The 15,308-nt window shown below is 50.6% G+C and overlaps 1 protein-coding gene and 3 pseudogenes across 1 annotated transcript; 2 read left to right on the forward strand and 2 right to left on the reverse strand.

Annotated features, from left to right (window-relative positions):
• Positions 1-309: 309 nt before the first annotated feature.
• On the reverse strand, positions 310-4,310 carry LOC103255800 (annotated as a pseudogene).
• On the forward strand, positions 3,008-3,163 carry LOC110595249 (annotated as a pseudogene).
• Positions 4,311-4,539: 229 nt separating the features above from the next.
• LOC103255801 lies at positions 4,540-12,059 on the forward strand (annotated as a pseudogene).
• Positions 12,060-12,171: 112 nt separating this feature from the next.
• Positions 12,172-14,558, reverse strand: LOC103255791 (sulfotransferase 1A1). The gene is made up of 7 exons (XM_008053745.2): positions 14,390-14,558; positions 14,156-14,281; positions 13,970-14,067; positions 13,365-13,491; positions 13,184-13,278; positions 12,514-12,694; positions 12,172-12,392 (listed from the first exon to the last, which is right to left on the reverse strand). The coding sequence occupies exons 1-7, from the start codon at positions 14,535-14,537 to the stop codon at positions 12,286-12,288; spliced, it is 882 nt and encodes a 293-aa protein (XP_008051936.1). The 5' UTR covers positions 14,538-14,558; the 3' UTR covers positions 12,172-12,285.
• Positions 14,559-15,308: the final 750 nt, after the last annotated feature.

Below are 15,308 nucleotides of genomic sequence, written 5' to 3' on the forward strand. Positions count from 1 at the left end.
CTGTGTCCAGCGACAGTTTTTAAAAATTTAGTCAGTCAAGGGAAGGGAGAGGGATAGAGAAGTCCTTACTAGGTAGGCATGAGGCAGGTCACCTTCATGCTGGCTCCAGGATAGTCTTGGAGGTGCCAAGGGTTCCAGCCCAGTGCAGCCCACAGGCCTCCAGCAGAGGTGTCACAAAAAAGGAGTGGGTCGAGGGTTAGGGACACTGAGAATCAAGTCTGCAGCATTTCTATCCAGTGTGCCTGTGGAGGCAAGCGGGTGGGTCAGAGGCAGCCCAGAGGATGGAGCCCAAGGGTAGGAAAGCTAGAGTCAAAGCCATCTCAACTCTTCTAATTCTAAGTCGCCTTCTTCCTCCTCAGTTTCCATCTGGCACAGTCAAATCAGTTCTCCCCAAAGCAGTGAGTCCTCACAGCTATCAAAGGGTACAGTTAGTAGGAGATACAGAGTCAAGCATCACAAGCTCCTCTAGGATAGGCTCTGGGTTCCAAGATGAGGACTCAGCTGCCCAGGCCTGGATTGGACAGTTGGTATCCTCTTCCCAAGGTTAACCCAGGCTGGGGGAAGGGTGTTGGACTCACCTGGGTATTGGCCCTCTAGGGGGAGAAGCTACTCTGGTTCTTCCTGAAGAAACTCCTCTGCCAGGCTGATCACACAAGCCCTCAGGGGGCAGCCAGGGTAGGGGCAACACAAAGGACCCTCTTCATCCTGTCAGAGGGGGCAGGAGAAGACAAAGAGGAATGATGTAGCTAATACTCATAAAGCATCCCTGAGGACCAGACTCGTTCTGAGGGCATTGCACAAAATAACCCAGTGAGGCAGGTACTACTAGTACTTGCATGTTACAGATGAGGAAACAGGCACAGAGAGGTTAAACACTTGCTCTCAGGAAATGAATTGGCCAACTTCCTCGAGCATTAGCAGTGATTATAAAACAGCTGGGCCACTGCAACCTGACCTGTGGTTCCCTACAGGCTAAGTAACTTCAGGCAGGTCACTTAATCTTGGAATGGCAAGTACTCATCTTACTTATATTTAGTAAGAGCACAGTAGAAGCTAGGCCCATCATCTCTTACTTTATTAAATATTTATTGATCAACTGGATCTGTGCAGGACCTCTTTCTATCAGTGAACAAGAGCTGCCCTCCAGGAGTTTAGTATGGGGGTGGGGTGGGAGACACTAATGAAATAAAGAGCTGTAATTTTAATATTGACCCAGGGACAACCTCACTGAGAAGGTGGCATGCTATCCAGACAGAAGAACTAGGGAAGATACTTGCAGCCAAAGGGAATGGACAAAGGCCCTAAGCAAGTACTGGTGTGTCCAAGAACGGCCACAAGTTCCATCATCACCATTTTAGAGATGGGGACATGGTGGCCAAAGTGTCAGTGGGTTGCCTATCGTCAGCAAACAACTTGATCTGATGTCTTCTGCACCCTAGACCAGCCCCCACCTGGGGTGAATCTCACCTGGAGCATGCAGGCACACCAGGTGCAGCACCAGGCCTCTGCTGCACCCTGGTTTGACTCAGGCTTGGTGTCAACAAAGAGACTCGTGTGGCATCTTGGGGCCGAAGCCATGGTGGCAGAGGCCCAAAAGCCACCGGCATGTGCGGTGGCAGCTACAGGCAGAGATCACGGCGGAAGTCCAGGTGCAGCTAGCACTAGATGATTGGTATGCACAACCAGGACAGCACACGCAGCATGTCCCCCGGCATGCACAGAAGGAAAGCGAAAGCCACCTCGCTGTGCGGACCTACGAGTGCCAGATGGCTCAATGCCTGTGGGTGATGCCAGGCCCACTTGAAGTGCAGGCGGAGTGTACAAGAGCATTTAGGCCGCTAGACGTAGGAGCCGGCTGGGAGCAGGCCCGAAAATCTCCGACTTCGCCCAGTGGCCTACAGCCCCTTCGCCTTTCTTACCCTAAGGTCAGCCCCGGCTGATGGAAAGCCAGGCGCAATGAGCACCATCTCCCTGGGGAGAAGAAAGGGTGCCGCCTGTGAGGCCCGTCCCCCACACCCAGATCAAGCTGAATGTCCTCCCCATGGTTCTCCTTCAGTCCTCACACGGCCTTTGAACCTAACCACGAGGCCCCGCCCCCATCGTCCCCCCTTACACGTGCCAACCTCAGACCCCGCCTCCAGTTCCAAGTACTTGAACTCAGTTTCCTTCCCACCTAGGCTTCTTTCCCACTACAGTTTGTTTACCAAGCCCCCCGTTGCCAGACCCCAGTTTTGATCATCAGGCCCCTCCCTATGATGAAGAGATCTACCATATCAAACTCCCATCTAGGCTGGCTGATGGTCTAAAATGACAGCTAAGGGGTACTCGACATGCAGACTATAATTCTAGAATAGCTATTAAGAAATTACCACTGCCCAGAAACTATAGAAAACAGAAAGCACTTACTTATAACCTGTTGTTAGGCCAGTTTTTTATAAAAATGGATTGTTTAAGGTTAAGTTTAGAAATTTTCCTTTGAATTAAAGCTAAACTTAAAACTGCTTGAATGCACAGTTTGCTTTCCCCTACTTCACTGCACTTGGATCTAGTAGCTGTTGCTGGTGCTGGAAGAACACAGTCATTTGCATTGAGCCCTCTCATAAGCAGAAAGCGCAAAGAAAAACTGCAAGTACCTGAAGCCTCTGCTGGACCTAGATAAGAAATGAGCCCTGGTGAAACTCCCTAAAGCCCAGAAAATGTATCAATTCCCTTAGACTTTAGATGACAACTGCTTTCTTTTATGACTTTGAATCAAATTTTTGTATAATGCTCGTTATAAATCTTGTGAACCACAGCTAGCGTAAGCGAAGAACTGTAAACAACTGGAAAGCACGCAGCCCCAAATTGTCCAAAACCTTTTGTAACTTGAAAGAATGACAAGATTGATTCTTTCTGGACACTGGCTTATGACAGCGACTGTTGAAGATCTAAACTCTGATTAGAAAAGATATTAGGTCTCTTCCTTTCTCCACCATCGTGGTGTGCGCAGTGGACTCCGTTGCTCGCCATGTCTTCTTACAAGACTTTCAGGATCAAGTGATTCCTGGCCAAGAAACAGAAACAAAATCGTCCCATTCCCCAGTGGATTCAGATGAAAACTGGTAATAAAATCCGGTACAACTCCAAGAGGAGACATTAGAGAAGAACCAAGTTGGGTCTATAAGGAATCGCACTTGAGATGGCACATATGTTTATGTTGAATCTTGGTCACTGTCATCTTGCTATTATCAAGCTGAAAATCTCCACAGTCAAGAAGACAGATATGTTTAATTGGGATGTGATTTTTTGTTTATGTGCTCTGCACTAGTGGGCTGGCTCAGTAATAAATATGAAACCATTTGTCTGCAAAAAAAAAGAAAAGATATTAATAGCCAGGTGTGGTGGCACACGCCTATAATCCCAGCACTTTGGGAGGCTGAGGTGAGAGGATTGCCCGAGCCGCGAGTTAGAGACCAAACTGGGCAACTTGGTGAGACCTGTCTCTACAATCAATAAAAAATTAGCTGGGTGTGGTGTCACAAACCTGTAGTTCCAGCTACTTGGAAGGCTGAGGCGGAAGGATCACTTAAGCCCAACAGGTTGAGGCTGCGGTGGCTGTGAGCGTGCCACTGCATTTCAGCCTGGATGACAGAGTGAGACTCTGACTCAAAAAAGAAAAGAAAAGGTACGAATAATGGTCACAAAGGTACAAGTCACGAACTTGCTATTAATCAATAGTTAAGACGGATAAGACAATGCCTGCTTTACTGTAAATGCTGGAATGGATTTGTGTTGCTTTGAGCAGGCTGTGGTAAAAATACCAAGCCGGTCTCCCTAAATTATGAATTCAGGTTCAGCTTTCTTTCCAGTTTCCTGCCTCTTGTATTTTTCTGGTTAACGACAGAAAGTAGCTCAGTGTTGATCCTCCTACTTCGCTAGCCCACCCTCTCCGCTGAGTTCCAAAGCCAATTTCGCAGGGCACCGCCTCACTCTGAGGTTCCTCCTTGTGCTAGGTCCGCCCTCGTACTAGACCTGTCCCTCTTCTTTCCAGCCCTGCCCGCTGTCACAGGTCTTGCCCACTCTTTTCGGAGGCCCTCCTCCTCCGTGAAGCCTTCCTCCTCGCAGAGACCGACCCCTCTAACCAGGGCCCTCGCCCGCTGGTCCGCCAGGTCCCGCCTTTTTTGGCGACCCCCCATCGTGCTGCTGGTTCCGCCGAGCAGGTTCACCGTGAACCCTACGTAGACGCGACCCCGAGGCCGAGGATTCCAGCCATAGAGCAAGTAGACGCCGAAGAAGCGCCCCGGCCTCTCCCCGTCCCCCGTGGGGCCCATCGGGACCAGTGGGTCAGGGATCGCAGCTGGGTTGATTGCTGTGACCTACACCCGGGAGAGCTGGATCGCTAGGGCTGCAAGATGCTTGTTTTGGAACAAGCGCTCGGGCACGGTCCCGAGGCACCTCGGAGGCCACGGCAAGGCGGGTTCGTGCACCCTCTTGGCTGAGGTAGGTGTCAAAATCGCTCCACGGCACACAGGGTGAGCTGTAGGTGGCGAGCGCCAGCCAATGAGCGTCGGCTCCGGAAAGCCTCGAGTGTTAGAAAGCCAGGCCTACTCGAGGGTGGAGGTGCTGCTTTACCGAAGCCTCTTAAGGGCAGAAGTAGGAATCCTAGCGAAAGTGGCCCCTGTATGGGTGGACGGTGGGGTGGCTGGGGTTCCATCCCCTTGGGCTGCTGTCCCAGTTGCACTCACCGCTATGAAACTCAAATATCTGCGAGAGGAGCTGCAGCGGTACAACACGTGGTTGAGTTGAGCCGCTTGACGAGGGACGGAGGGCTTCTGGGGGGGCGGGTTCGGTAGGAGGTGGAGGACAGACCCTCAATCGCTGCGCGTCGGGCTTCCGAGTCCTGGTGGTGTCGGCCAAGTTCGAGGGCAAGCCACTACTTTAGAGACACCGGTGAGGCCCCGGGAGCACCTTACGAAGCTCCCGGGCCACAGCCCCGGCCACTCCCCCTTCCCTGACAACCGGACTCCCTCACCCCCTCCAGCGTGACTGTGGCCTTGAGGATTCCGCTTCGTGGTCCCAGCTCCGAGTGTTGAAATTTTAGCCCTCTCCCCACGTGTTCCCACGTCCTGGGGACTGCGACCGCGGGGACACTACAGTCTCCTTGGTCATCCTAGCATATGGGATCTCGACCTAAGCCCCGGCCTGACGTTCCCTAACCCCATCTCTTGCCCCAGGCTGGTGAACACATCCCTAGTCAAAGAGCTCCTGTGCAACCATGCCTTTGAACGGGAAACCTTGACCCCAGGGCAGTGGGCCCCTGAGCCCAGAAATAAGGAACCGGGACCTGCACAGTGGGACCTGCACTGCCGTGAAATTATACATGAGGACCAGTGTCTGTATTGGTGTGTTGTGTGTGAGAAGGTGAGCGGAGCACTAGGGCTGAATCTAGGACTTGGCCTCACCCTGTCCCGCCAAGGACAAACCATCCTTTGTTTTACCTTGGACAAGTTCCTCTCCCCATCTAGGTCTCTGTGTCCCCGCTTGTAAAATGAAAGTTTTATCGTTAAAGTCCCTGCCTCACAAGTCTGCTCTCTGTAATTCTCAGTAGAAGAACTACAAAGGAGTTTATACGATCACTACCCTCCCAACCCTTGGAGAACTGAGGGTTCCTGCTCTCTACCAGCCCTCAAGATACAGAAATGAGAATTGCTTATGATTTCAGGGCCCTGACTAGTTGAACACACCTCTCCCTCTCCCTAACATCAGTTCAGTGTCAGAGTCGTGATGCAGAATTTCACACATCATCTGCAGGGTTTCCCAGCCCTTCAGAGGACTCAGGGGAAGTGGTGACCAAGTAGAGCTTCCTCAACACCTGGAATGCTGGTGTTTTCTGGCCCACTGGAGATGGTTGGGTGGTTCCATAACTCAGGGCTTGATGTACCCACAGCTGCCCCTGGAAAGACCATGGTTTTGTTTTTTGTTTTTATTTGGAGTCTCACTCTGTCACCCAGGCTGGAGTGCGCAGTGGCACGCTCACGGCCACCCCAGCGTCGACCTGCTGGGCACAGACAATCCTTCCACTTCAGCCTTCCAAGTAGCCAGAACTACAAGCACACTACCATGCCCAGCTAATTACTTATTTATTTATTTGTTTTAGAGATGAGGTCTTGCCAAGTTTCCCAGGCTGTGTTTGAACCTGTGGGCTCAGGCAATCTCCTCCCTTCGGTCTCCAAAATGCTGGGATTACAGGCTTGAGCCACTGCGCCCGGCCATGGTGTTTTTAAAATGGGGCATAGGTATAGGATCAGAACAGAAAAAGAAGACTGGCCTGATTGCAAAATTGGAGTTGATGCTCCTGTATCTGTCTTAACCACAAGTTGTCAGGGTTGGCAGGACCTTGCACAGAGGTTTCTGAGACTTAGGAAGGACACCAAGTGAACCAGTTTGGGCCAGGTTTCTTTGGAGTGAGAAATTACACATTTCAGCCATCACCCACTTTGTTTCCCTCTGTTTTCAACCTGTAAATTGTATTCACACTCCACTTCCATCTCTTCTCCCCATCAGAGAGAGAGAATGGGCTGGTAAAGGTGAGAGTTGTGGTAATGACTAGGTTCCGGGGATTGTTTCCTGAACTTTTTTTAGTTCCATTAAGCCCCAGTCTGTGCCCTGTTAGGAACCAGGAGGCACAACAGGAGGTGAGCAACAGGATATTGGAGCTCCATTTTCTGTCAGATCAGCGAGGGCATTAGATTCTCGTAGGAGTGGGAACCCTATTGTGAAATGGGCTTGCAAGGGATCTAGGTTACACAGTCCTTAGAGAATCTAATGATGATCTAAGGTGGAGCTGAGTAATGTTTGACTGGACTTTGTCTTCCTCCTATCTGTGGAAAAATTTCTCAGCTGTCTCACATATAGTGTGCCTCCTGGGGTGGCACTGACCCTGAGGGTTACTGCCAGGCTGGCTGGCTGCCTGTCAGAAGGCCAGGGGTCCCCAGCAAGGCTTAGAAGTCTTCTAGATGACCTGAAGTTTTTGTAGTTCTGAGATGTAGATTTCCTTTCCAGAAAACTGCTTGCTCCTTTTCAGCTGATCTTAAAAATATTGTTTTCTTCAATCTCCACAGTGGATCTGTAATAACTAGGAAATGGAATATTACATTCCTTTCCTAGAGATTCACAATACAAACTAAAGTATTAAAACCTTTGATAAATTCTGTAGTAACTACTTCTTTTTACTCAGTATTTTACAAACTTGCTTGGTGGTAGAATACATTTAAACACTGGTTTAGTTGGGGTGAAGTTCAGCCATTGGTATTGACTTTCTCATGTTTCTTCACTGTTCAATTTAGCTATTGCACTTTTGACAGTAATACCACAGAAGTGATGTCCTTGGTGGAATGCATTCGAAAGCACAAGATACTGTCTGTCCCATTAGTCAAGTGGTGTCTTCCAGATTTCTCCAGTGTCAAATTACTGCTATTTTCCACTGTGTAATCAATAAGACTCTAGTTCAGAGATTCGTTGAGACTTGTAACTGTCTCATGTCACATCAAGCCCACTAGTTTTAGCATCCATGTATGATTTGTGTCTGAAACAATTGCGATTTTTTAAAAAGTTCTCCAGAAGATTCTGATGTCCAGTTAGGGTTGAAAAACCACTTTATTAATATATCTCAGGTCAGGCACGGTGGCTCAAGCCTGTAATCCCAGCACTTTGGGAGGTAGAGGCGAGAGGATTGCCTGAGCTCAGGGGTTTTAGACCAGCCTGAGCAACATGGCGAGACCTAGTCTCTACAATACAGCAAAAAATTAGCTGGGTGTGGTGGCACATGCCTGTGGTTCCAGCTACTTGGAAGGCTGAGGTGGAAGGATCACCTGAGCCCAGCAGGTTGAGGTTGCAGTGGCTGTGAACATACCAATGCTCTCCAGCCTGGGCGACAGAGTGAAACTCTGACTCAAAAAATAAAAAATAAAATAAAATATATATCTCAGAATACAATTTAGGGCAAGCTACATCAAACTGTGTCCTCCAAATAGGACCGGAGGCAATGATCAGACTTTTCAGAGTTCCCTTTGGTCTCCTGGCTCTTGTTCCTTCTCTGCTTTCTGGGGTCCCAGAGTGCACAGCCTGTGGGGGCCGAGGCTGAGCTCTCCCCTGTACCCTGCACCAGTAACACTGAACTGTGATGCTCCAAGCACAGCGGGCTATCCCCCACTCCCTGCTTTGGCTTAGCTGCCCCTGCACTACTCCAGTCTTTTGACCTCTGCCTGATAGGCTCCATGGGTCATGAACCCTGGGATGCCCACTGGGACCACTGTGTATTGATATGCTGAAGAGCTCAGTTCATGTGTCTCCTGTTGGGCAAAGGTCTTTAGGAACATAGATTTGCTAGAGGAATGGAGTGGGTTTGCTTGGGAACAGAGAAGAATAAATGTGAATCTCTTTGGAGACCCAAAGTGGAATCTGCTGCTCACTGCTGTTGAAATATTCCTTGGGGAAGATTCCACAAGATCTAGGATAAAGAAGTCTGCCTCCGGAAAAGCTTTGTGTTTACTGCTGCCAGTTTACTTGGGTCCCTGGTAGTCTGTAAACTGACTTCACAGATTTCCTGGGGCTGCAAGTCCATACAAGGGTCTGTCTGTGGGCATAGCCTTTCAGGGATGAGGCCCCTCCACCCGAGTCCAACTCTCAGCCAGCACCTCTCCCAACAGTACTCTGGGGAATTCTCACATATCCCACCTTGGGCAGACCTGAGTTTCACCTTCTGTCTTCTTCATTGCAAGAGGTTGTCAGAGGCTGCCAGAACTGAGCAGCATTTCTTCAGGATTTGCCAAGAGCCGCTTTGTCTGTTTTGCTTACCTCTTTGGAATCCTGCTTTCTGTAAGAGTTTTTGGCTTGCCATTTCCTACTGTCTTTTATGCTTTTAAGACTAAAAAATACATGCTAAGGGTTTCTAGTTTTCAGCAGTAGGGCTGGTCTGAATAACTCAGGCTGCCATAACCAGAAAAGGAAATCTATGCTGTGTTTCAGCCAGACCTTCTCTCCCTTCTTCCCATCCTTGGCATCCGGAAAACCCTAGACAAAATAGCTGAAATCAAGTCTCTGTTGAAAGAGAGGTGGATTGGTAAGTTGGTAAGTGAGGTCCTGAGAGCAGCAGTCACATCTCCCCGTGGGGAGCCTGTGGCCACAACCTAGTGGAAGCATCCCATAGGGTTTCTGGCAGAGTGGATCTGACACTGGGAAGGGAATGGAGATCTTCTCAGTGCTAGGAGGCAGGGTCATCCTAGTAGTTCTCTCCACAGGATTAGCTGATTCCCTCTCCTCTCCCTCCCCTTCTGGCACTGGGCCAGTCAGCCTCGTTCTTCCTCTACTCCCACTTCTTGTGGGTTGGTTTACAGAGTCACACCCTCTGTGTCTTAAAGCCAGCCTTCCAGACCCCTTCAGATTGCTATTACCTTGGCTCTCCCGCCTCTCTTGCCCTCCCAGGAAACCTCTCTTGCCCTCCCAGGAAACTCTCTTCCCACTAATCAGAGAATAGTCACGCTGCCATTATGGTTTGGTTTGAAATCAGTGAGGTGTGTTCAGCTGTGCCTGAGGAGGTCAGGAATCCACATTTGATCATTTAAAAAAACCTTTTTATTGGGTTATAACATATATTAATAGAAAAGTACACATAAGTATACAGCTCAATGAAATTTGTACTAACTGAACACTTATCTAACAAGAACCCATATCAAGAAACAGAATATAGCTGGGCACAGTGACTCACACCTATAATCCCAGCATTTTGAGAGCCTGAGGCAAGAAGATTGCCTGGGCCAATGGGTTCAAGACCAGCCTGAGCAACATGGTGAGACTTCATCTCTAAAATAAATAAAATAAATAAATAAATAAATAAATAAATAAATAAATAAATAGTTAGGCATGATGGCCCATACCTGTAGCTCCAGCTACTTGGAAGGCTGAAATGGGAGGATCGTCTGAGCCCAGCAGATTGAGGTTGTGGTGATGGTGAGTGTACCACTGCACTCCAGCCTGGGTAACAGTTGAGTCAGACTCCAACTAAAAAAAAAAGAAATGGAATATGAACAGCCCCTCAAAAGCCTCCCTGTGTCCCTTTCTAGTTCCTTCCCCAAGGGTATCCACTCCCGATGTCTTGCCAGTCTGTTTAGCCCAGCAATCCCAGGACATTTAGCAGAAGAGACTGGGCTCATGCTGGGCCCTTGGTGCTCATTGGGGAGGTAGAGCCTCCTAGCAGGGCTCCTTTAGCAGCTCAGTGCAGGTGCTGGCATGGGTCTAGGGGAAGGCACTCATCCCTGGTGGCTCAAGGGCTCCCTTTTGTCCCATAGTGGCCAAGGTTGCCAGCCTGTACAACAACTCAGAGCTACCTTGGAAGACTACATACAGAGGACTGTTGATGACTCTGTACCCATGGATCAGGAAGCATGGTGACAAGTGAGCACAGCAGCTGTCAGGGAGGAACTGGTGTTTAGGGCCTGGGACTAATGCTTTGTTCCACTTATAGGCCCCCACCCCTCTGTGGGGCCATTGCAGCCTCAGGGGACAATGTGGCCAAACCTGGAGACAAGGTGGCTGCTTGTGTAAAGGCTGCGGATGAAAACGAACAGTGTATCCTGGCCGAGGTAGTCAGTTACAGCCATACCTCCAATACGTGAGTGCTCACCAGTCCCGTGGACTGTCCTCTTGTCACACCTACTTGACCCCTTCTTGGTTGCCTGTCTACAAAATGGGAGAAAAGGTGCCAAAGAGCCACTATGGGCTGGGATGGCATTTGAAGGGAGCATCTGGTTCTTTTAGCTCCTCCTCACTCCCTGACTAGGACTGCCCTCTCATGGCATTTTCCTTTTGTTCATCTGCAGGTTGAGGTAGATGACATGAATGAAGAAGGCAAAGAAGAAGTGGCAATGGAAGCCTAGGTGACAGCCCAGCTGCTGAGAAGAAGTCTATCCCCTGGCCATGGGTTGGCATGAGCCATCCCCACCCCAGGAGACACACCCTGAACCTACTGAAAATCTTCCCACTCTCCCAGTGGAAGGCCAACCCTGAGATAGACCCCAAGGCCTTTATTCCAGAAGGTACAACTCGTGCTGGCCCTGTATCCCCAGGCCACCAGATTCTACCATGCCCTGATCCATGCATCCCCACAACAGTAAGGCCGCCTCCACAGGAGAGGATGTTCCTGACACCAGGACCAGACAGACCAGACAGGTCAGGGAGTCATCTTCCTGCTTCCTCCTCCTTTACCCTCATCTCCAGCCTCAAGCTGAAGTAATCTGGAAGCCCGCCCACTGCTTCTACCCTGAGTTTGTTCTGTTTCCTCCAGCCCAACCAGCCACCCTCTCATTGCCAGCCCTGGATGCTCTAGCAAGCCCCAAGGGGACCTGCCGTCCCTCTAGTATCACCTGACCTCTGCTTAGAGGAGATAGAGCCCCAAGATGGGAGGCTCACCCTCTGATGACATGTTACCCTGGACACACATAACCTGAGGGCAGGATCCCTGTCTGCAGCCCTCTTGGTTGTCTTTGATTTCCTTAACACAGGAGTCTCGAACAGCACTAAGCCCTCTAGTTATGGCACAAGCATGTAGTGAGCGAGTCTCCCTTTTCTTGCTCTTTTATCCCCTGTCCTTGTCCTCTGTTGCTAAGAGCTCTAAAGCAGACAGGACTGAGGTCAAGACTTTTTGACTCAAGTATAAGATGAAGACAGGAGCACTTGGAGCCCACAGCCCAGAGGCACCTGTCAGCTAGGGTGGGGCAGAGAGAGGCTGGACTGGCCTGGCCTGGGGATTCTGACCAGCCCATGATGACTACTCAGTCCTGTTTGAGGACACCTTCTATGCAGGTGATTATTCCTCTCTTCTCAGTGTGGCCCAGAGGTACGTGGTGGCTTGTAAGGAGCCTAAGAAAATGTTGGTCAGCAGAGTCGCCATCTCCCGCCCCACTCATGGGTGGCAAGAAAGGATGTTCTGTAATTAAATACTCTTCCCCCTCGCCCACTTTTCCTGGGTTGTACTTCTGCAGACCCTCTTTCCTTCCCCAAAGAGGGAAAAGAGGACAAGTTAGGGAGCTGGAGGCTGGGAGGGCGATGGCTTTATTTGGTCCCAGTAGGCATTTACTCTTTCAGCTGAGGATTTGTCTTGGTTTCCAATAGACACTCTGCGTTGAACAGAAATCACATTTTATTCTTAAGCCCATGGAGCAGGCCTGTTTCCCACATGCCCTTTGGATAATCAGGGTTTGGCTTCCCAGGCAACACTCCCCACACCTTCCCAGGCAACACCCCCCACAGCTATGAGCGGAAGGTGAGGTCGCAGCCTGCCATCTTCTCAGCATAGTCGGCGTTGAAGTGCTCATTCTGGGTCACAGTGAAGGTGGTTTTCCAGTCTCCAGTGATACCTTGGGGAGGGCGAGGGAGGGAGGCTGGGGTTGCACTGCAGAGGGGGTTCTGAGTGGCTCGGGGTGAGTTCCAGCTGCTGCTCCCAACCTCTCCAAACACCTGTCCTGACCAGACACCCACCTTTCCTCATGAAAGGGGAGATGTTGGGGTCCATGAGGTTGATGGGGATGGTGCCATAGTTAGACATAGGGTTCTTCTTCATCTCCTTGAATGACGTGTGCTGGACGATGTGGTCCACGGTCTCCTCTGGCAGGGAGCGCCCCAGAAACTCCAAGACCTTCAGAATCTCCCTTTTGGGGTTCTGGAGCAGCAGAGGGTTCTTCAGTAGAGGTTTGGATTGCTCAGTGGGCAAACAAGAGGGGGATCCCCTTCTCTAACCTCAGAAAGGATGTGATCATTTCTACTAGAAATCTCAGAGCCAGCTCCTTGACTCTGGTCCTTTTTCTCTGAAACAAAATTGACTGCTCTCTGCCCTGTAATCTGTAATAATCAGGGTTTGGCTCCTTATGGGTGAGACAGTCTTCCATAACTGTGGGCCCAGGGCTGGACACACCCTTTGGCACCGACGAGCAATAGCAGTAAACTGTTGGTCAGTGACATAAAGCTGACTCAGGTGCTAGGAGATAAGAACTGTGCAGGAACCTGCTTTGAGGCGGCCCCATGGCTGAGGGTTCCACACCAGGCATGCAGGATGGGGAATCCTGGACTGGCTCTAAGTGGGCTTGTCAGGTCGCTGGAAGCTCCTGCCTCCCAGGTGTGACCTGGAGGGAAGCAGTAACAGGGGTCTCACCTCCTTCATGTCCTCATAGAAGAGGTAGAGGACAGGGTGGGTGCGACTCAGCTCCCACCACTCCCGCACGTGCTGGTACCAGGACCCATGGGACACTGGAGAAAAGACACAAGGGTTGGTAGTCATTTTAGCTAGCTGTTCCTTGGCTCCATCCCCCCTCTCATTCCAGAGTCAGGCCCACCTTCTCCAGCCATGAACTTCTCCAGGAAGCTGTCCCAGGTGCCAGGCTCAGGGTGTACCTTGGCCATGCGGTAGAAATGATAGTAGGAGACGGCCACATCCTTGGCATTGCGGGCGACATAGACCACCTGCGGGGGCAGATGACCCTCCCTAGCACCATTGCCAGACAGCACGCCCCACACCAGGTTATCTCTTGGTTTGCCAGAGGAATAAGCAGCCTTTAGGCTGGCTTGATTGAGATCTCATGGTACAGGTATGACTGGACTGGGATTTGAACCCTGTTCTGATGCCAAAGTCCTGGCTTTTCCCTGGAACCATATTTTATACTAATTTAACAGACATCAATGCCATACACCTACATTTAGAGCAAGGCATGCCATGTTCCCATCAGCCCCCTCCTCTATGTGCCTGTGAGCACCCAGACTTTGCCTTTCTCACATCTGAAGAGTCTTACATTCCTGGTCATCTGACCTTCACCAGAGCAAGAGGCAGATTGTCTCTCCCATCAAGATGAAACAAGGCTCAAGGAAGTAAGCCTTACCAGATAAAGAGGCCCAAAGTAGGGATGGCCTGGGAGCCTCCTCCCTGGCTGCCCTTGCCACTCACCTTGACCTTCTGATCCAACAGAGTCTGGGGGAGCAGGGCCAGGGGCAGGTGTGTCTTGATGAGCCGTGGGGCTGGTGTATCTTGCAGAGTCTCCATACCTTAGCCATGGGATGGGAAAGGTCTAGTGAGCTGGAGCCCCAGTCCTATCTTGCTCCATGCCCCTTGCCCCAGCACTCTGCCACACACCTGAGGGAACCCCTGGGGCACAGAACTCAAGGAATGGCACCCGAATAAAGATGGGGGCCCTGTTACACTTCTCTAGGTCGCCGCCCTGGTAGATCATGTCCAGTATGTGGCTGATCCAAGTGGTGCCTGGAGAGGGAGGGAGGAAGATGAGAGGTGACCAGGGCTGAGGGCACCACTGCCGGCTAAGGTGGGGATTGCAGCCCAGGATTGGGGTGAGTGGTCCTGCTTACCTACCTGCCTTTGGGTAAGTGCTGATCAACAGGTCATCAGGCTGGGCCTGGAAGCTCTCCAGCGACCCCAGGCCCTCTGCAAAGTACTTGACGAGCGGGACCCCCTTCACATACACCAGTGGTGGGCGGGAGGTGTCCTGGACCAGCTCCATGTTGCTGCGTCAGGTTCCACAGTCTAACCCACTTCCCGTAATACATTCACAACAATACCATTTATCGAATTCTTGCTTTAGGATAAAGACGCTGAGGTTTCGTAACTTGCCCAAACTCACCAAGCTAGTAAATGATGGATCTGGAATTCAAAACCACATCTAACTTGAGTGCAGTGGTTCACGTTCTGGTTGTCCCTTTAATTTACCTGCAGAGTTTTTTTTTGTTTTTGGTTTTGGTTGAGTCACAGTCTCACTCTGTCACACATGCTGAAGTGCAGTGACAGGATCACAGCTACAGCAGTCTTGACCTGTGGGCAATTTTCCACCTCAGCCTTCCAAGTAGCGGGGATTATAGGCACACTCAACCACGCCTAGGTCATTTTCTTATTTACTGTAGAGAGGAGGTCTTACCATGTTGCCCAGGCTGGTCTGGAACTCCTAGGCTGAGGCAACCCTCATGACTGGTCCTTTCAAAGTGCTGGGATTACTAACATGAGCCATGGCGCTGGCTAAATCACCTGCAGAGCTTTTCAAAAATCCCAATGCCCAGGCTCAGTTAATTAAGGCTTCCTCTGGGGGTGGGACCCATAGAGCAGGGCTTTCGAAGCTCTGTGGGAGATTCCAGCCTGCATTTGAGAAGACTCTAGGGCCTGCCTGTCCTAACCCCAGTCAGTCAGCTTTGTCTTACTATTTCTTGCTGTCTCACCCAGCCTCCACCCAAAGGGCTCCTGTCCCCACAACTCCCCTCCTAAAGCTCCCCAGGCCTCTCAT

Source organism: Carlito syrichta, unplaced genomic scaffold (genome assembly GCF_000164805.1).
Source record: "Carlito syrichta isolate Samal-C Ts95f unplaced genomic scaffold, Tarsius_syrichta-2.0.1 Scaffold288416, whole genome shotgun sequence".
NCBI lineage: Eukaryota > Metazoa > Chordata > Mammalia > Primates > Tarsiidae > Carlito > Carlito syrichta.